Below are 21296 nucleotides of genomic sequence, written 5' to 3'. Positions count from 1 at the left end.
ATCTTTTCAATAGATGCAGAAAAAGCATTTGACAAATACAGCATCTTTCTTGATAAAAAAAAAAAAAAAAAAAAAACCCTCAAGAAAGTGGAGATACAAGGAACATACCTCAACAACATAAAAGGCAATATAGGAAAGACCTAGATCTAATATCATCCTCATAGGGGAAAAGTTCTCCAGATGAGAAACATGACAGGTATGTTCACTCTCACCATTGTTGTTCAACAATGTACTGGAAATCCTAACCTCAGCAATCAGGCAACAAAAAGAAATAAAAGGCATCCAAATCAGCAATGAAGAAGTCAACTTTCACTCTTTGCAAATGACGTGATACTCTACTTGGAAAACCCTAAAGACTCCACCAAAAAACTGCTAGAACTGATACGTTAATTCAGCAAGATCACAGGATATAAAATCAATGTACATAAACTGGTTGTATTTCTAAACACCAATGATGAAGCAGAAAGAGAAAGTAAGAAATTGATCCCACTGGCAATTGCACAAAACCCATGAGATGCAGAGGAATAACCTAACCAAAGAGGTACAAGATGTGTATGCTGAAAACTATGGAAGCTTATGAAAAATTGAAAACACAAATAAGTGGGAAACATTCCTTGTTCATAGATTGGAAGAACAAATATTGTTAAAATGTCAATACTACCCAAAGCAAGCTACACAGTCAATGAAATCCCTATCAATATAACACTAGCATTCTTCACAGAATTAGAACAATCTTAAAATTTGTATCAAACCAGAAAAGACCCCAAATAGCCAAAGAAATGTTAAAAAAAGAAACCAAAGCTGGAAGCTTCACAATTCCAGACTTCAAGCTATGTTACAAAACAGTAATCATCAAAAAAGTTTGGTATTGGCACAAGAACAGACACATAGATCAATGGAACAGAATAGAGAACCCAGAAATGGACCAACAAGTATGTGATCAACTTTTCTTGACAAAACAGGAAAGAATATCCAATGGAAAAAAAGACAGTCTCTACAACAAATGGTGTTAGGAAAACTAGACGTCATAGACAGAAGAATGAAACTGGACCACTTTCTTACATCATAATCAAAAGTATTTCAGAAATCCTAAAAAACCTAAAAGTGAGTCAGGAAACCACCAAAATCCTAGAGGGGAAAATATAAAGGAACTCTTTGGCATCAGCCACAACAGCTTCCTACTCGACATGTCTCCAGAGGTTGGGATCTCAGCAAGATAAAAGTCTTCTTCACAGAAAAGGAAACAATCAATAAAACTGAAAGGTAAACGATGAAATGGGAGAAGACATTTGCAAATGACCTATCAGATAAAGGGCAAGTATCCAAAAATCTATAAACAACTTACCAAACTCAACACCGCCCCAAAAAAGAAATAATCCAGTGAAGAAATGGGCAAAAGACATGAACAGACACGTTTCGAAAGACATCCAGATGACTAACAGACACATGAAAAGATGCTCAACATCATCATCAGAGAAATACAAATCGAAACCACAATGAGATACCACCTCACACCTGTCAGAATGGCTAAAATTAACAACTCAGGAAATGACAGATGTTGGCAAGGATGCCGAGAAAGGGGGAACACTTATGCATGTTAGTGGAAACGAAAAATGGTGAAGCCACTCTGGAAGAGAGTATGGGGGTTCCTCAAAAAATTAGAAATAGAACTACCCAGCAATTACACTGCTAGGTATTAACCCAAAGGATACAAAAATGCTGATTCAAAGGGGCCCGTGCACCCCAACATTTACAGCACCACTACTGACAATAGCCAAATTATGGAAAGAACCCAAATGTCCATCGATTTTGAATGGATATAGAAGATGTGGTTTATATATACAATAGAATACTACTCGATGATCAAAAAGAATGAAACTTTGCCATTTGCAACAATGTGGATGAAACTGGAGTATATTATGCTAAGCAAATCAGAGAAATACATATACCATATCACCTGACTTATATGTGGAATTTAAGAAACAAAACAGATGAGCATAGGGGAAGGAAAGGAAAAATAAGGAGGAATGCGTGGGTGGCTCAGTTGATTGGGCATCCTACTTCAGCTCAGGTCATGATCTCATAGCTCCTGAGTTCAAGCCCCACATCAGAGTCTCTGCTGTCAGCACAGTCACTGCTTTGGACCCTCTGTCTCCTTCACTCTCTCTCACTCTCTCTCTCTCTCTCTCTCTCTCCATCTCTCTGCTCCTCCCCAGCTCATTCTCTCTCTCTCTCAAATAAATAATTAAGCTTTAAAAAAAGAGAGAGGGAAACAATTCATAAGAGACTCTTATATACAGAAAACAAACTGAAGGTTGTTGGAAGGGAGGTTTGTAAGGGGGTTGGCTATAAAGGGTGGTGGGCATTAAGGAGGACACTTGTTGGGATGAGCACTGGATGTTGTATGTAAGTGATGAATCACTAGGTTCTACTCCTCAAACCAATACCACATTGTATGTTAACTAACTTGAATTTAAATGAATACATTAAAATACCAAAAAAAAAAAAAACTTACTGAGAATTTCAAGATGATAAAAAAGCTTTAAATGAGGTGCACAGCCCTGTGTGGGGGCTCCAGTCACATGCACATGAAGCTGACCATATAACAAAAGAATATTGAAGACAATTTCATTTTGACTCGAGAAGAAAAATGACTTATAAACAAGACCTCAGAGAGACAAAACATAAACAGAAAATGTACTGGTCATGACTTCATCAAAATATCAGATTTCTAGACATCTGTGGGAACTGTAGATACAATTGAGGTGGGTGGTATTCTGAAAGGATGGAGACCACACTGCAGTTAGCTGTAGAACCGGACCCTTCGTTTGAACACGAGTCGCACAATTTATTGTAAAGCAGGAACATTTAATGGCAGTGAAATAAGCTGACAGTACACTCTGAGCATTTTCTCCACACACAGGTGTCAACAATGTGAGACAATGGAAGCATTCATAAACTGCATGGTGGTGGTCATTCCAATACATATATGGAAGTAAAATCACACTGTACACTTGAAACATATACAACTGTACTTGTCAATGATTCCTCAGTAACACTGAGGGGGAAACAGAAAAATTACATAAATCCTTTGAGCTCCTGTTATATTGTAAAGTAAATGTGATATCAGTACATCCCTCACTGAATGTTTGGAAAAATTAAATGAACATTTCATGTAAGAAACTCAAAACAATAGCTTCTACAATTAGAACATAATAAATGTTATTTCCGTTCTATTTTTAACATATGCTTGAATGAGGAATATTTTTAAGTTTTTTTTTTTTTTTTATATTGAGAGACAGAGAAAGAATGTGAGCACAGGAAAGGGAGAGAACGAGGAGAGAGCAAGAAGCCAAAGCAGGCTTCCTGTGTGGGCCCAGAACCCAATGTCAGGCTCCATCTCACAAACCATGAGTAAGCGACCTGAGCCAAAATCAACAGTCAGCTGGTTATCTGAATGGCCCAAGCACGCCCTGAAAGAGGAATTTTTATCATGATTAATATACAATGCATTCGTGCAAAGCAACAATAATGGATCTCAACACAAATATGGACAGGGTACATGGTGTTTATAACTGTTATGAGAAAGTTTGCATGCATGTCAGATTGCATATATTCCTGGGATGAGGCTCACAGAATATTCTCACCTAAAGGTTGCAGCAACAAGAGAGGATACACAAGGAGAGACCAGCCTCATTCCTTAGAGAAAGATGTGAGCCTTGGGATGTCTATTTTAAACAAATTTAACGCTATTACCAGCAATGAAGAATCTAATTTGGAATAAATAAAAGCAATCCTACTTCTCCTTGTTCCTCTGTCTTGTTTTCCACAGGACCATAGTAAAAACTATGTGGAATGTTAAAGATTATCATCATCTGTACAGGTCAATGGAACATAACTGGCCTCCATTACTTACCAAACATTACCAAATTTCTTTCATTTTCTCACAAAGTTTTTCAGGGAAGTACCCATGATGAAAAAGGAAGAAAATGTAATTGCACTAAGAAAACAGAGGAGGCCCCTGACAATTGTGCTGTCCACAATTCTGCAATTAAGGAGGAAAAATAAAAAAGAAAAATTTAGGTCAGTGGGGAAAACAAAACAAAACAAACAAACAAAAAAAGATGGAACTTACGATAGCAACACCCAAGAGGAATTGTCTTGAATTGCAAGTATGGGAAAATATCCTGTTTATTCTCACAGCGATCATGCTCACACCCAGGGGACACTCTCTCCGTGTTTATATGTCTAAGGTCTGTGGCTCCTGAGAGGCAGGAAGAATTTCAGAAGGAGACAAAGACGTTTCTGAACATGAAGAGCTCATGCTGCAATCCCAATATGAACAGTCACTTCAAATATCTTCCTGCCATTTTCAGCTGTTGGGAGTGTAAACCTGCAAAGCTGGGCAGGCTGTGAATCCGACAATCAGGTAAGAGAATGCCTTAGGACTCGGGCTGAGAGGACCCCATATTTTCTGCATGCTTGTTTATATGCAACTAAGTGCCCAGATCTAGAGCTGGTTTCCTATTTTATGATGGATTCCCCATTGCATTTGTGGATTGTGAAGGCTCTTCATACACTTTTATTGCCATATCTCATTCGCACCTCAGGAGGCCTGTTTCTCTAAATATTCTCCAGAGTAAATATGTAATCTCTCAGCATTAAAATTGCAGTGAAATAAATGACTGAGTAAGGACAAGTCTGATTAGAAATTGTCTTTAATGTTAGAAAAAGCTTTCTTCCCCAAATGAATTTTTGATCCAATTTTGTTTGGTGAGTCAGAGAACCCAAAATGATATTTGCCATACCATTTGTATCTTACACAGGAGAGGTAGGATTAACAGTGTGCAAAACATACTGTCAAAGAAAGCTACTCTGACCTACATGAAGCCAGCCTTTTACAGAGGTACAGCACAGATCGGGTATGTTCTCTAAATTTCCTCCAGCTCTATGGACTCGAAACCCTTTCAGGCTATGTAGAAATACTGCCTGATCAACCCACTCCTTTATTCCTCTCACATTAAATCTTTCTATTCTCCTCTCAGGGATTTCCCAAACTTAGAAAGATGTGCCTTTTTAAAAATGTTTACTTATTTTTGAGACAGAACAGGAGGGAGACAGAGTATGAGGGACAGAGAGAGAGGGAGACACAGAATCTGAAGCAGGCTCCAGGCTTTGAGCTGTCAGCACAGAGCCCCACATGGGACTTGAACTCACAAGCCATGAGATCATGACCTGAGCCAAAGTCGGATCCCAACCAACTGAGCCACCCAGGCGCCCAAGATTTGCCTTTTTACAAGAGGCAATCCCACACCTGGATTTTAATTCAGACCTCCTTGCATTGGTGTCATTCTTCCCTTGTCTATTTTTCTTAATTAAAAATCGTTCAGGTGCTTTCTTACAATATCTGGATATAGCAGTCTGGGCAAGTAGTTAATGAGAGTTCATTAGAACCCCCATTAGAGTTCATTAAGGAGATGAGAGGACACTTGTATCAGAAGGTAGATGTGCAGACCCAGAGAAGATGGTAGGTTGGCTATGTGCTCAGAGTCTCTGGGAGAAAGAAACATCTTAATGATAATCAAATGAGGGGGAAAAATGGTGGACCAATGGCCCATAACCAACAGTTCACCATAATATCTAATAGTCTAATGAGGCAAATCCTATAAAAGGTCTGATGTGGGAACTGTGTAAAACAACAATGCCCTCCCTCAAAGTACCCATTGTGTAGACAGGAAAATCCTCAACTACAAAGTCTCTGATTCTCAACAGAGGTACGCTCCATAGAGTAATTCATCCTTTCTCTTAAGCGATGCTGAATCAAACCTCAGTCACTGCATTTCTCCTCCTGGGAGTCACAGACATCCAAGCACTGCAGCCTTATCTCTTCGTGGTTTTCCTTGCAATTTACATGGTCAGTGTGGTTGGCAATGGAGCAGTCCTCCTGGTTGTCGTCTCTGATCCAAGACTCCATTTACCCATGTATTTCTTCCTGGGAAATCTGTCGTGTCTAGATATCTGCTACTCCACGGTGACACTGCCAAAGATGCTGGAGAACTTCTTCTCTACACACAAGACAATTTCCTTCTTGGGATGCATAAGCCAGCTTCACTTCTTCCACTTCCTGGGCAGCACGGAGGCCATGCTGTTGGCCGTGATGGCCTTTGACCGCTTTGTGGCCATCTGCAGGCCACTGCATTACTCTGTCATCATGAATTACCAGCTCTGTACCCGGATGGCTGTCACGGTCTGGACCATTGGTTTTTTCCATGCCCTGTTGCACTCCATGATGACCTCTCGCTTGAACTTCTGTGCTTCTCATCAGATCCATCACTTCTTCTGTGATGTCAAGCCTTTGCTGGAGTTGGCCTGCGGGAACACGGAGCTCAACCAGTGGCTTCTCAACACGGTTACCGGGACCATTGCCATGGGCCCCTTCTTCCTAACACTTCTCTCCTACTTCTCCATAATCATCTCTCTTTTCTCCAAGACCCACTCCTGTAGTGTGCTCCGCAAAGCACTGTCCACGTGTGCCTCTCACTTCATGGTGGTCATTCTTCTCTATGTTCCTGTTATCTTCACTTACATATCTCCTACCTCAGGCAGCTCCATGGACCAGGACCAGGTCGCTGCCATCATGTACACTGTGGTCACTCCTATGCTGAACCCACTGATCTATACACTGAGGAACAAGGACGTGAAGGCTGCCTTGAGTAGTATCTTCACAAGGAGGGGCGACCTGAACATATCTAGAGCACACTTCTAAGACAGGAAGCAATAGGAGATGATGAAGTTGGTGTGTGAGGTTAGACTGCTTCTCAGATCATGTACAATACGTATAACAGGTCGAGCTGTCCAAAAAAAAGATAAATGGGAAGTCCAGCCTGATTGTGTTAACCAAAGCATTCCTAGGTAACATAATGGAAACATGAGCCCATCGGACACCAACCATGGAATCCTAATGTTCAATTTGTGTTTGGAATATCAGTTAATGAAACTTTTTTTTTTTTTATGTATTCTTATGGATTCTCTAAAGAAGTCAGGAATAGAAATATGCCTATATTAACTGTATGTCAGTACACAAATACTACCCAGGGATGTTTATCTTTTTTTCTTTTTAAGTTTTTATTTATACATGAGAGAGAGACAGAGAGAGAGAGAGACACAGAGCTTGAGAATGGGAGAGGCAATGAGGCGGAGACAGAATCTGAAGCATGCTACAGGCTCTGAGTTGTCAGCACAGAGCCTGATGCGGGGCTTGAACATAGGAACAGTGGGATCATGACCTGAGGGGAAGTCAGAGTCTTAATGGATTGAACCACCCAGGTGCCCCAGGGCTATTTATCTTTGTGGTCCTTCTCAGTTAATGTATTTAAATGTGAGCAATAAAATTCTTATGCTGTTATATTTTGAGGAGTTGAATTTAACCACTGATAATAAGAAATGGTAATTTACAAATGAGTTAAGAGGAAGTTTCAACCAGTACATCATGACTTCTTTTTTCCCTAACCTAGAGACAAGTAATTCATTAAAACAAATGATTTAAGCACTAAATGACAGGGAGAAAATAGACAATTGTTTATCTAAAGTGTTGTGGATCCTCTATCTCCAGAGATTTTTTAAAGTCAACTAGATAAAAGGGGCTCCTGGGTGGCTCAGTTGGTTAAGCATCCGACTTCAGCCCAGGTCACGATCTCGCGGTCCGTGAATTCGAGCCCCACGTCAGGCTCTGGGCTGACAGCTCAGAGCCTGGAGCCTGCTTCACATTCTGTGTCTCCCTCTCTCTCTACCCCTCCCCCGTTCATGCTCTGTCTCTCTATGTCCCCAAAAAATACATAAACGTTAAAAAAAAAAAAACTTTAAAGTCAACTAGATAAACTGTACAGGATGGCTATTAAACATTGTTGAAAGTGGGGACAGAATGAAATTAAAATTTCTGAATCCCTCACTAGCTAATCAGTTGGTAATTTTTCCCTCAGTGTTTGCTCATGGAAAATATTGAGTTTCAAAACACTTCCTATTTTTTTTTTTTGGTTTTACTATTTCTATGACAATTTCCAGTGACTGTCATGATGCAATATGACATAATACTGATGAAATGTGCAGAATTTATCAAAATGTTGTCTTGTTTTCCTTACTTGTCACCAAACCCAAATGTAACAAAAACAACTAAGTCATAATTGCTGAGACATTTCTGGAGCTAATGTCCGGAGGCACTGTGTTCCTTATTTTCTAAATCCCAGGGGTGGTTTCTGTGCATGAGGGATGGTGGGAGAAGCATTTATGACTATTTATAGATGCAGGTGAAGACTGTGACAGGCCTTGATGAGTTCAGGGACTGACTGTTCAAATTCTCTGCATCCACTTCTGTGAACACAAACACTGTGGTTTGATCTCATCCACTGTTTTTGGTCCCCCAATTCTACTTTTGTTTATAAAAAAAAAAATAAAATGTGTCTGTGGAGAAGACATTTCTACCCTGAACTGTCTCAGCCCCTCATTTCTGTTGATCAGAATTGTTTACAAAATCCAAGCTCCACGCAGGCCGTGAACCAGAGAAGAACACGTCATTATCTGGTTGGCTACTGCTGCCTAACACACTAGCATCCCCAAACACAGAAGCTGAAGACACCTATACCAGGAAGTTGCATTCTTCTGAGGCTCAGGAATTGGCGAGAACACAGCAGGGCAGGGCTGGTTCTCCTTGATCATGCTTGTGCCGTGGCTGAGCTGACGTGAGCATCCTCACATGGAAGAGCTGAGAGCTGGCAAAGTCTCTCTCTGGGTCTCCCTTGGTCCGCTCTCTCCATGTGGCTGTTCTGTGTTTTTGCAGCATGGAGGCCTCAGGCTTGACACTCTACGTGGGGGCCAACAGACCAGGACAAAGGCTGCCAGTCATCTCTCCAACAAACCCAAGAACCAGGATTGACATCACCTCTACTATTCCCTCTGGACAAAATGGTCACAGGCCTAACAAACTTTATAGAGAAGAAATCCCTACCTTTCATGGGAAAGAACATCAAAAAAATTTTGTGGACATCTTTAATCCACTCTAGTCCAACTCTAATAATTAACATTGTCCCCACATACAAATCACACTTACTCTCCCTCCAAATAATACTAAAATCTCATCCCGTTGCAGTATTAGTCAGAGTCTATGTCTTTTCACCTACATTGGGTCAAGGTACAAATGAGGCTTGTTGGGTCCAGTTTCTCAAGCTTGGTTCCTTTTTATCTCAAGAACTTCAAACTGATGCGTCCAGTTATCTGCCCTAGGTAGACACAGACATACATTTGGGTGTGTTATGGAATGTTTTTCAGTCGTGAGAAAAAAAGGAAATCTCACCATTTGTGAGAATAAAGACGGACCTTGAAGCTCCTTGCTAAATGAAATAAGTCAGGCAGAGAAAGACAAATACCATATATTTCACGTATACGTGGAATCTAAAAACGGAAAACAAAGAACTGAAACACAAACTGAAAGAGACTCATAGCCACGGAGAACAAACTGGTGGTTGCCAGAGGGCAGGAAGGTGGGTGGATGGGTGCAATAGAAGAAGGGGATTAAGGGGGCGCCTGGGTGGCGCAGTCGGTTAAGCGTCCGACTTCAGCCAGGTCACGATCTCGCGGTCCGTGAGTTCGAGCCCCGCGTCAGGCTCTGGGCTGATGGCTCGGAGCCTGCAGCCTGTTTCCGATTCTGTGTCTCCCTCTCTCTCTGCCCCTCCCCCGTTCATGCTCTGTCTATCTCTGTCCCAAAAATAAATAAAAAACGTTGAAAAAAAATTAAAAAAAAAAAAAAAAAAGAAGAAGGGGATTAACGATACAAACTTCCAGTATAAAACAAATAAATCTGGCACAAAAACAGACACATAGACCAATGGAATAGAATAGAAACCCCAGAACTAGACCCACAAACGTATGGCCAACTCATCTTTGACAAAGCAGGAAAGAACATCCAATGGAAAAAAGACAGTCTCTTTAACAAATGGTGTTGGGAGAACTGGACAGCAACATGCAGAAGGTTGAAACTAGACCACTTTCTCACACCATTCACAAAAATAAACTCAAAATGGATAAAGGACCTGAATGTGAGACAGGAAACCATCAAAACCTTAGAGGAGAAAGCAGGAAAAGACCTCTCTGACCTCAGCCGTAGCAATCTCTTCCTCGACACATCCCCAAAGTCAAGGGAATTAAAAGCAAAAGTGAATTACTGGGACCTTATGAAGATCAAAAGCTTCTGCACAGCAAAGGAAACAACCAACAAAACTAAAAGGCAACCAACGGAATGGGAAAAGATCTTTGCAAATGACATATCGGACAAAGGGCTAGTATCCAAAATCTATAAAGAGCTCACCAAACTCCACACCCGAAAAGCAAATAACCCAGTGAAGAAATGGGCAGAAAACATGAATAGACACTTCTCTAAAGAAGACATCCGGATGGCCAACAGGCACATGAAAAGATGTTCAGCGTCGCTCCTTATCAGGGAAATACAAATCAAAACCACACTCAGGTATCACCTCACGCCAGTCAGAGTGGCCAAAATGAACAAATCAGGAGACTATAGATGCTGGAGAGGATGTGGAGAAACGGGAACCCTCTTGCACTATTGGTGGGAATGCAAACTGGTGCAGCCGCTCTGGAAAACAGTGTGGAGGTTCCTCAGAAAATTAAAAATAGACCTACCCTATGACCCAGCAATAGCACCGCTAGGAATTTATCCAAGGGACACAGGAGTACTGATGCATAGGGGCACTTGTACCCCAATGTTCATAGCAGCACTCTCAACAATAGCCAAATTATGGAAAGAGCCTAAATGTCCATCAACTGATGAATGGATAAAGAAATTGTGGTTTATATACACAATGGAATACTACGTGGCAATGAGAAAAAATGAAATATGGCCTTTTGTAGCAACGTGGATGGAACTGGAGAGTGTGATGCTAAGTGAAATAAGCCATACAGAGAAAGACAGATACCATATGGTTTCACTCTTATGTGGATCCTGAGAGACTTAACAGGAACCCATGGGGGAGGGGAAGGAAAAAAAAAAAAAAGAGGTTAGAGTGGAGAGAGCCAAAGCATAAGAGACTGTTGAGAACTGAGAACAAACTAAGGGTTGATGGGGGGTGGGAGGGAGGAGAAGGTGGGTGATGGGTATTGAGGAGGGCACCTTTTGGGATGAGCACTGGGTGTTGTATGGAAACCAATTTGACAATAAATTTCATATATAAATAAAAAAAATAAATAAATAAAAATAAAACAAATAAATCACAGAGGTTAAAAGTACAGCAGAGGGAATATAGTCAATCATATTTAATAATGTTGTATAGTGTCTATACTAACTGTGGTAAACATTCCAAAATGTATATAAATGTTGAATCACAGCGTGAATCCACAGCATGAAATGAATGAGGTATGTGGAAGTGAATTGTGAGGGAGAAAAACAGCAGTGCTTTGGAAAGGAGGGAACCCATTCCATGGAGAGACAAAAGGGAGAGAAAGAGAGAGGGGTTGAGAAAGTGCAGCAGTGAGTTCACACCAGAGCAAAACCTCTCCAGACCACACACTGGGGAGCGACAAATACTGAGTGTCCCAGTTCTTTTTTGCAAACAGCTGTGGAGCTCAAATTCTGAGGTTTTTAAAGTGGGTGACTCTCAGGAGCTGAGCTGTGGTACGTGCTCCTGGGAGAGGGGAGCTGGCCCCGGAGTGCACAGTGTGGTGTAGGGGTCACCAAAGAGCACTGGGAGAGAACAGTCCCCCTCCTGGAGTTCCTGAGAAGAGGGTATGTTGCCTCCCCATGGACAAAAGACCCTGAAAGTGCTACTAAAATGTCTTTCATCAGCAGGGGACAGAGGCACATGCAGAGGGAACATAAACTTTTCTGTGTTTAGTGGTACTACACCATAGATCCCCTGCACTGTGCAGGCGTGGAACAGTTGCAGGGACAAAGGACTTCGTGCAGTGAGGAGAATCTCTATTCCAGTGGAGAGAAACGGGTCTGTGCAGTGCAAGGTCCTTTAAAACTTGAAATAATGAATCCCAGCTCCACGCCAAAGAAACAACATAGGGGAATTGTGGTGCAGGGTGAACTGAAGGCTCTCACTATTCTGTGAAGGCTTTCTGAAGGCTCTCTGGTCTAGTACCGGAGATTGGTGTGGCACCATTTTCCCCACAAAAACAAAAGGGTGGAACTTCAGAGTGCAGCACAGTAACCCCATGGAGGTAGGACCCACCTACCCAACACCACCCGTCTCCTTTCCAGGTGCCTGCTAACTGCTTATTTACTGTGGCAGGACTGAGTCTGAGCCAACACTGCCAGCCTCTATCCAGAACGGCATGGGCAGGACCCCACATGTACCAAGTGCACTACAAATAGTGAGTCAAAATGACACCTGCAGTTATGGTGGAGATATGACCATCCTTAGCTTTTTTTCTTTCTTATTTTTTACATTTGTAATCATGCTCATAATTTCTTGTTTGTTTGTTTTTTATTTGCTTTTCTATATTTTGTACAATGAGCCTTATTCTTTTCTATTTCTTTCTTTTTTCTTGACTTCTTTTGTTTTTTACTTTTGTTTTCTTTGGAATCAGCCTTATAATTTTCTGATCATCAGTTCGTTGTTTTCTTTAGGTTTTTCGTTGTGTGTGTGTGTGTGTGTGTGTGTGTGTGTGTGTGTGTGTGTTCCCTTTCTTGTTTTCTTTTTTTAGGGGATGAAGGTTTCTTTATTTTTCCCTTTTTCCAGACTTATTATGAAAACCAAAGCAAAGCACATCTAGTTAAAGTTCCAAATGCTCCCCACTGCAAGCAAGGAAGATCTCTGCATAAGGCTGACCAATGGGAAGGAGCAGCCAAAACACAACAGCAGAGAGCACACAGCATACACCAAGAACACTTCCTAAAGGACAGGTCCTGGACAGTGTATGATCCTTTTTAATATAATAGTACTCTAGGGGAGAAAACATAACAAGCTTTTAAAACATGCAAGACAAAAACATGGCCAAAATGACAAGACAGAAGTATTCATCCCAAAACACAGGTCAAAAATAAATCACAGCAAGGGACTTGCTCAAAAGAGATATAAATAATATATCTGAACAGAAATTTAGAAGAACAGTCATAAGACCACTAACTCAGCTTTAAAAAAGCATAGAAAACACCAGAGAATCCTTTGCTGCAGATCAAAGACCTAGGAATAATCAGGATGAATTTTTAAAATGCTATCACAGTATAGAGGTCCCTCAAAAAACTACAACTAGCGCTTCATAGTTTCACTTCTAGAGGAAACTGGATTTTTTTTTTTTTAATTTTTTTTTTCGACGTTTATTTATTTTTGGGACAGAGAGAGACAGAGCATGAACGGGTGAGGGGCAGAGAGAGAGGGAGACACAGAATCGGAAACAGGCTCCAGGCTCTGAGCCATCAGCCCAGAGCCCGACGCGGGGCTCGAACTCACAGACCGCGAGATCGTGACCTGGCTGAAGTCGGACGCTTAACCGACTGCGCCACCCAGGCGCCCCTAGAGGAAACTGGATTTAATTTCAATTGTATTTCATTCTATTTGCAAGTCCATCTATTCATTTTTTTCCTTTTTCTTCATGAATACAGAAAAAGAAAAAAATTATTTTCTGTTTGAACAAAAAAGATTTTTGTTTTTTTCTCCTATATTTTTCACTTTTTTGTAAACTTTGAAAATTTTATTTTACTTCCATCATTTCATTTTATTCTTTCTTGTATACACTTTTTTTTTAATTTTCAAACACTTTCCTTATTTTTTTTCTATCCTTTTTTTTCTCTATTCATCAAGCTTCTTTCAACAATGTGAACAAAACATATCTAAGATCTAGAATCCTTTATTTGTTTTTTGTGCTGTTATTAATTTTTATTTTCTTTTTTTTTACTTTTAAATTCCTTTTCTTCCTTGAAAATGATAAAAATGAAGGAATTCACCCCAAAAGAAAGAAAAGGAAGCAATGACAGAAAGGGACTTAGTCAACAAAGATACAAGCCAGATGTCTGAACCAGAACTTAGAATCCAATCGTATGAATACTAGCTGGGGTTGAAAATACAAAAGAATCCCTTTCTGCAGAAATGAAAGAAATAAAACGTAGTCAGAATGAAATAAAAAATGTTGTAATTGAGCTGCAATCTCAAATGTATGCCACAGCAGAAAGGATGACTGAGGCAGAGGAGTGAATCAAATGACAGAGAAGACAAACTTATGGAGAAAAATGAAGCAGAAAAAAAAGAGGGACACTAAGGCAAAAGAGCACAATATAAAATTAGAGAACTCAGTGACTCATTAAAAAAGGAATAACATCCAAATCATAGGGGTCCCAGGAGATGAAGAGAGAGAAAAGGGCATAGAAGGTTTATGTCAACAAAACAGAGTAGAAAACTCTCCTAACCTGGGGAAAGACACAGACATCAAAATCCAGGAAGCACAGAGAACTCCCATTAGATTCAACAAAAAACGACCATCAACAAAGCATATTATACTGAAATTCACAAAATACTCAGCCTAGGAAAGAATTGTAAAAGCAGCAAGGGAAAAAAAAAGTCCTTAAACTATAGGAGAAGACAGATCAGGTTTGCAGCAGACCTATTCCCATGAACTTGGCAAGCCAAAAAGGAGTGGCAGGATATATCCACTGTGCTAAATCAGAAAACTATGCAGCCAAGAATTCTTTATCCAGCAAGGTTATCATTCAAAATAGAAGGAGAGGTAAAAAGTTTCCCAGACAAATAAAAATTACATGAGTTTGTGACCACTAAACCAGCCCTGCAAGAAATTTTAAGGGGGGCTTTATGAGGCGACAAAAGATGAAAAAATAAAAATAAAAAAGATCAAAAGCAACAAAGACTGTAAAGGACCAGAGAACACCGCCAGAAGTTCCAATCTACAGGCAACATAATGGCAATAAATTCACACCTTTCAGGACTCACTCTAAATATCAATGGACTAAACGCTCCAATCAAAAGACACAGGATAACAGAATGGATAAGAAAACAAGACCCATCTATATGCTGTTTACAACAGACCCATTTTAGATCTAAAGGCACCTACGGATTGAAAGTAAGGGATGGAGAACCATCTATCATGCTAATCGTCTCCAAAAGAAAGCCAGAGTAGCCATACTTTTGTCAGAAAATCTAGATTTTAAAATAAACACTGTAACAAGAGATGAGGAAGGGCATTATATCATAATTAAGGGGTCTATCCAATAAGAAGATCTAACAATTGTAAAAATTTATGCTCCAAAAGTGGCAGTGGCCAAATATATAAATCAATTAATCACAAACATAAAGAAACTCATCAATAGTAATACCATAATAGGAGGGTATTTCAACACCCCACTTACAACAATGGACAGATCATCTAAACAGAAAATCAACAAGGAAATAATAGCTTTGAATGACACACTGGACCACATGGACTTCACAGATATATTCAGAACATTTCATCCTAAAGCAGAATATTCTTCTCCAGTGCACATGGAACATTCTCCAAAACAGGTCACATACTGGGACACAAAATAGTCCTCAAGAAGTACCAAAGATCGAGATCATACTGTGCATATTTTCAGACCACAACGCTATGAAACTCGAAATCAAACATAAGAAAAAATTTGGAAAGAAAACAAATACTTGGAGACTAAACAACATCCTAAGGAATGAATGACTAACCAGGAAGTTAAAGAGGAAATTAAAAAGTACATGGAAGCCAAAGGAAATGATAACACCACAGCCTAAAACCTTTGGGATGCAGCAAAGATGGTCATAAGAGGGAAGTATATACCAATCGAGGCCATCCTAAAGAAGAAAGAAAGGTCACAGATATACAACCTAACCATACACCTCAAACACCTGGGAAAAAAAACAGCAAATAAAACCCCAAACCAGAAGAAGACATGAAATAATAAAGATTAAAGCAGAAATCAATACTATTAAAAAAAAAAACAGTAGAAGGGATCAATCAAACCAGGAGCTGGTTCTTTCAAAGAATTAACAAAAATTGATAAACCTCTAGCCAGATTGATCAAAAAGAAAAAGGGAAGGACCCAAATAAATAAAACCAAGAAGGAAAGAAGAGAGATTACAACCAACACTGCAAAAACACAAACAATAATAGGAGAATATTATGAGAAATTATACACCAAAAAAATTAGCAATCTGGAAAAAATGGACAAATTCCTAGACACATAAACTACCAAAACTGAAACAAAAAGAAATAGAAAAGTGGAACAGACCCATACCAGTAAAGGAATCTATTCAGTAATCAAAAATCTCCCAACAAACAAGAGTCCAGGGCCAGATAGCTTTCCAGGGGAATTCTACCAAACATTTAAAGAGTTAACACACCTATTCTTTTGGGGCTGTTTCAAAAAATAGACATGGAAGGAAACTCATTCTATGAGGCCAGCATTACCTTGATTCCAAAGCCGGACAGAGACCCCACTAAAACGGAGAACTACAGACCAATTTCCCTGATGAACATGGAGGCAAGAATCCTTAACAAGTTACTAGCGAACTAGATCCAACAATACATTAAAAGAATTATTCACAATGACCAAGTGGGATTTATGCCTGGGATGCAGGGCTGGTTCAATATCTGCAAAACAATCAATGTGATACATCACATTAATAAAAGAAAGGACAAGAACCATATGATCCTCTCAATAGATGCAGAGAAAGCATTGGACAAAATACAGCATCTTTTCTTGATAAAAACCCTCAAGAAAGTACGGTTAGAAGGATCATACCTCAAGATCATAAAGCCATATATGAAAGACCCACCACTAATATCTTCATCAAAAACTGAGAGCTTTCCCCCTAAGGTCAGGAACACGACAGGGATGTCCACTGTCACCACTGTTATTCAACATAGTATTGGAAATCCTAGCCTCAGCAGTCAGACAACACAAAGGAATAAAAGGCATCCAAATAGGCAAGGAGGAATTCAGACTTGCACTCTTCGCAGACGACATGATACTCTACGGAAAACCCAAAAGATCCCACTAAAAAAAAAAAAAACTGTAGAATGGATCCATGAATTCAGCAAAGTCATAGGATATAAAATCAATGCACAGAAATCAGTTGCATTCCTACACACCACAATGAAGCAACAGAAAGAGAAATCAAGGAATTGACCCCATTGACAATTGAACCAAAAACCATAAAATACCTAGGAATAACTCTAACCAAAGAGGTGAAAAATCTATAAACTGAAACCTATAGAAAGCTTTGAAATAAATTGAAGACACCAAAAAATGGAAAAATATCCCATGCTCCTGGATTGTAGAACAAATTTTGTTAAAATGTCAATGCTACCGAAAATAATCTATGTACTCAATGCAATACCTATCAAAATAACACCAGCATTCTTCACAGAGCTAGAAAAAACAATCCTAAAATTTGTATCAAACTAGAAAAGCCCCTGAATAGCCAAAGCAATCTTGAAAAAGAAAACAAAAGCAGTAGGCATCACAATCCTGGACGTCAAGATGTATTAGAAAGCTGCAATCAAGACAGTATGGTATTGGCAAAAAAACAGACACTCAGATCAATGGAGCAGAATAGAGAACCCAGAAATGGACCCACAAACATATGGCCAACTAATTTTGTCAAAGAAAGAAAGAATATCCAATGGAATAAAGACAGTCTCTTCAGCAAGTGGTGCTGGGAAAACTTGACAGTGACAAGCAGAAAAATGAACCTGGACCACTTTCGTACACCAGACACAAAAATAAATTCCAAATAGATGAAACGCCTAAATGTAAGACAGGAAGACATCAAAATCCAAGAAAAGAAAGCAGGCAAAAACCTCTTTGACCTTGGCTGCAGCAACTTCTTACTCAACACATCTCCAGAGGCAAGGGAAACAAAAGCAAAAATGAACTATTGGGACCTCATCAAATAAAAAGGTCTGCACAGCAAAGGAAACAATCAGCAAAACCTAAAGGCAACCAACAGAATGGGAGAAGATATTTGCAAATGACATATCAGATAAAGGGTTAGTATCCAAAATATATAAAGAACTTATCAAACTCAACTCCCAAAAAACAAATAACCCAGTTAAGAAAATGGCAGAAGACATAAATAGACACTTCTTCAAAGAAGACATCCAGATGACTAACAGACCCATGAAAAAATATTCAACATCACTCATCATAAAGGGAAATACAAACTAAACCCACAATGAGATACCACCTCACACCAGTCAGAATGACTGAAATTAACAACTCAAGCAACAACAGATGTTGGCAAGGATGTGGAGAAAGAGGATCCCTTTTGCACTGCTGGTAAGAATGCAGACTGGTGCATCCGCTCTGGAAAACAGTATGGAGGTTCCTCAAAAAATTAAAAATAGAACTATCCAATGACCCACCAATTGTATTACTAGGTATTTATCAATGGGATATAGGTGTGCTGTTTCAAAGGAGCACATTCACCCCAAGGTTTTTGTCAGCTGTATAGACAATAGCCAATGTGTGGAAAGAGCACAAAGCCCATCAACAGATGAATGGATAAAGAAGATGTGGTATATATACACAATGGAGTATTACTAGGCAATGAAAAAGAATGAAATCTTGCTATTTGCAGCTATGTGGATGGAACTACAGGGTATTATGCTAAATGAAATTAGTCACTCAGAGAAACACAAATATCATATTAATTCAGTCATATGAGGAATTTAAGATACAAAACAGAGGAACATAAGGGATGGGAAGCAAAAATAATATAAAAAGAGGGTGGGAGGCAAAACATAAGAGACTCTTACATATAGAGAACAAACAGGGTTGTTGGAGGAGTTGTGGGGGCAGGGGCAGGCTACATGGTTAAGGGGCATTAAGGAAGACATTTGTTGGGAGGAGCACTGGGTGTTATAAACAGAGGATGAATCACTGGAATCTACTCCTGAAATCATTGTCACACTATATGCTACTACATTGGATGTAAATTTAATTAATTAATTAAAATATATATAGCTGCAATTGTAATAATGGTACTGTCAAATTGCCTTCCATAAATATTGGAGGGCAATTCCTACCAGAAATATATGAATGCCTTTGTCATTGTCTTGCCAATATGTCAACCTTTGACATTTGTCAAGCTGATAGCTGAAAAATAGTATTTAATTTTATTTTTAATTTACATTTCCCTTAGTAGGAAGTTTTAAAAATTTTCATGTTTAAGACACATTTGTATTTTTATTTTTTGTGAATTGTTTACTCATAAATTACGTTGATTCTTTTTTTTTTTTTTTTTTTTTTTTCTTTTTTTTTTTCTTTTCTTTTTTTTTTTTTTTTTTTTTTAAATTTTTTTTTTTTTTTTCAACGTTTATTCATTTTTGGGACAGAGAGAGACAGAGCATGAACGGGGGAGGGGCAGAGAGAGAGGGAGACACAGAATCGGAAACAGGCTCCAGGCTCTGAGCCATCAGCCCAGAGCCGGACGCGGGGCTCGAACTCACGGACCGCGAGATCGTGACCTGGCTGAAGCCGGACGCCTAACCGACTGCGCCACCCAGGCGCCCCTAAATTACGTTGATTCTTAAAAAACAAACAAAAAACTACAACTAGAACAACCCTATCACCCAGCAAATGCAACACTAGGTATTTATCCTAAGGATACAAAAATGCTACTTCAATGGGGTAATTGCACCCCAATTTTTATAGCAGCACTACCAACAATAGCTAAATTATGGCAAGAACCCAAAAGTCCATCGAATGTCGAATGAATAAAGAAGATGTGGTATATATATGCAAAGGAATATTACTTGGCGATCCAAAAGAATGAAATCTTGACATTTGCAACAAGGTGGATGGAATTAGAGGGTATTATACTAAGCAAACTAAGTCAGAGAAAGACGAACATCATATGATTTCACTCATAAGTGGGTTTTCAGGGTAAAATGGTGACCATATGGGAAGGAAAAAAAATAGAGATACACACGACAAGAGACTCTTAATGATAGAGAACAAACTGAGGGTTGGTGGAGGGGACGTTTGTGGAGGTATGAGCTAATTGGGCAAGGGGCATTAAGGACGGCACTTGTTAGGCTGAGCACTGGGTGTTGTACAGGTGATGAATCACTAAATTCTACTCCTGAAATCATTATTACACTGTATGTTAACTAACTTCTATTTAAATAAATATAAAATAAAAATCAGAGAGGGAGGCAAACCATAAAAGACTCTTAACTACAGTAACAAACTGAGGAGGTGGGTAGGGGATGGGCTAAATGGGGGATGGGAATTAAGGAGATTACTTGTTGGGATGAGCACCGTGTATTATATGTAAGTGATGTATCACTGGGTTCTACTTATGAAACCAATACTACACTGTATGTTAACAAACTTGAATTTAAATGAATACATTAAAATATATTTTAAAAAAAACAAAGTTACTGAGAATTTCAAGATGATAAGAAAAAAGCTTTAAATGTGTGGGGACTGCAGTCACATGCCCATGAAGCTGACCATATAATAAAAGAATATTGAGGACAATTTTGTTTTGACTTGAGGAGGAAAATGACTTATAAACAAGACCTCAGAGAGACAAAACATAAAGAGAAAATGTGCTAGGCATGACTTCATCAAAATATCAGATTTCTAGATCTGTGGGAACTGTAGATAAAATTGAGGTGGGCAGTATTTTGAACGAATGGACCACACTGCAGTTAGCTGCAGAACTGGACTCTTAGTTTGAACACCAGTTGCACAATTTATTACAAAGCAGGGACATTCAATGGCAGGGAAATAAGTTGACAGTACACTCTGAGCATTCTCTCCACACTCAAGTGTCAACAATGCGAGACAATGGAAACATTCATGATATTCATGGTGGTGGTCATCCCACCACATATATGAAAGTCAAATCACACTGTACACTTGAAACATATACAACTATACTTGTCAATGACTCCTCAGTAACATTGGGAGGAAACAGCAAAATTACTTAAATCATTTGAGCTCCCCTTTTCTTATAACTAGGAATGATTTTAGTACTTCTCATGCTGTGTGATTGGAAGAAAAAAATGAGCTAATGCCTGTAAGAAACTCAGAAAAACGAGCACAAAGTAAGTGTTTTTTCCATTCTATTTATAGCATATACTTGAACAAGGAAAATTATTTTTAAGTTTATTTGTTTTTTTGAAAGAGAGAGAAAGAACATGAGCATGGGGAGGGCAGAGAGAGAGGAGAGAGAGAGAATCGAGAGTGGGCTTTGATTTGTTACTGTAGAGCTCAAAGCAGTGCTCCATCTCACAAACTATGAGTTAGGGACCTC

General features: G+C 39.3%; 1 protein-coding gene across 1 annotated transcript; it reads left to right on the top strand.

The window, feature by feature from the left end:
• Window positions 1–5791: 5791 nt before the first annotated feature.
• LOC147580534 (olfactory receptor 12D1-like) lies at window positions 5792–6791 on the top strand. Its single transcript, XM_086705905.1, has one exon. It carries the CDS (start codon window positions 5813–5815, stop codon window positions 6764–6766), a length of 954 nt encoding a protein of 317 aa, XP_086562031.1. The 5' UTR covers window positions 5792–5812; the 3' UTR covers window positions 6767–6791.
• The last annotated feature ends 14505 nt before the right edge of the window (window positions 6792–21296 follow it).

This window comes from Puma concolor, chromosome B2, assembly GCF_028749965.1.
Source record: "Puma concolor isolate L17-30 chromosome B2, mPumCon1.1.hap2, whole genome shotgun sequence".
Taxonomy (NCBI): Eukaryota; Metazoa; Chordata; class Mammalia; order Carnivora; family Felidae; genus Puma; species Puma concolor.
The sequence above is the reverse complement of the archived record's forward strand: the minus strand, read 5'-3'. Positions and strand labels throughout refer to the sequence as shown.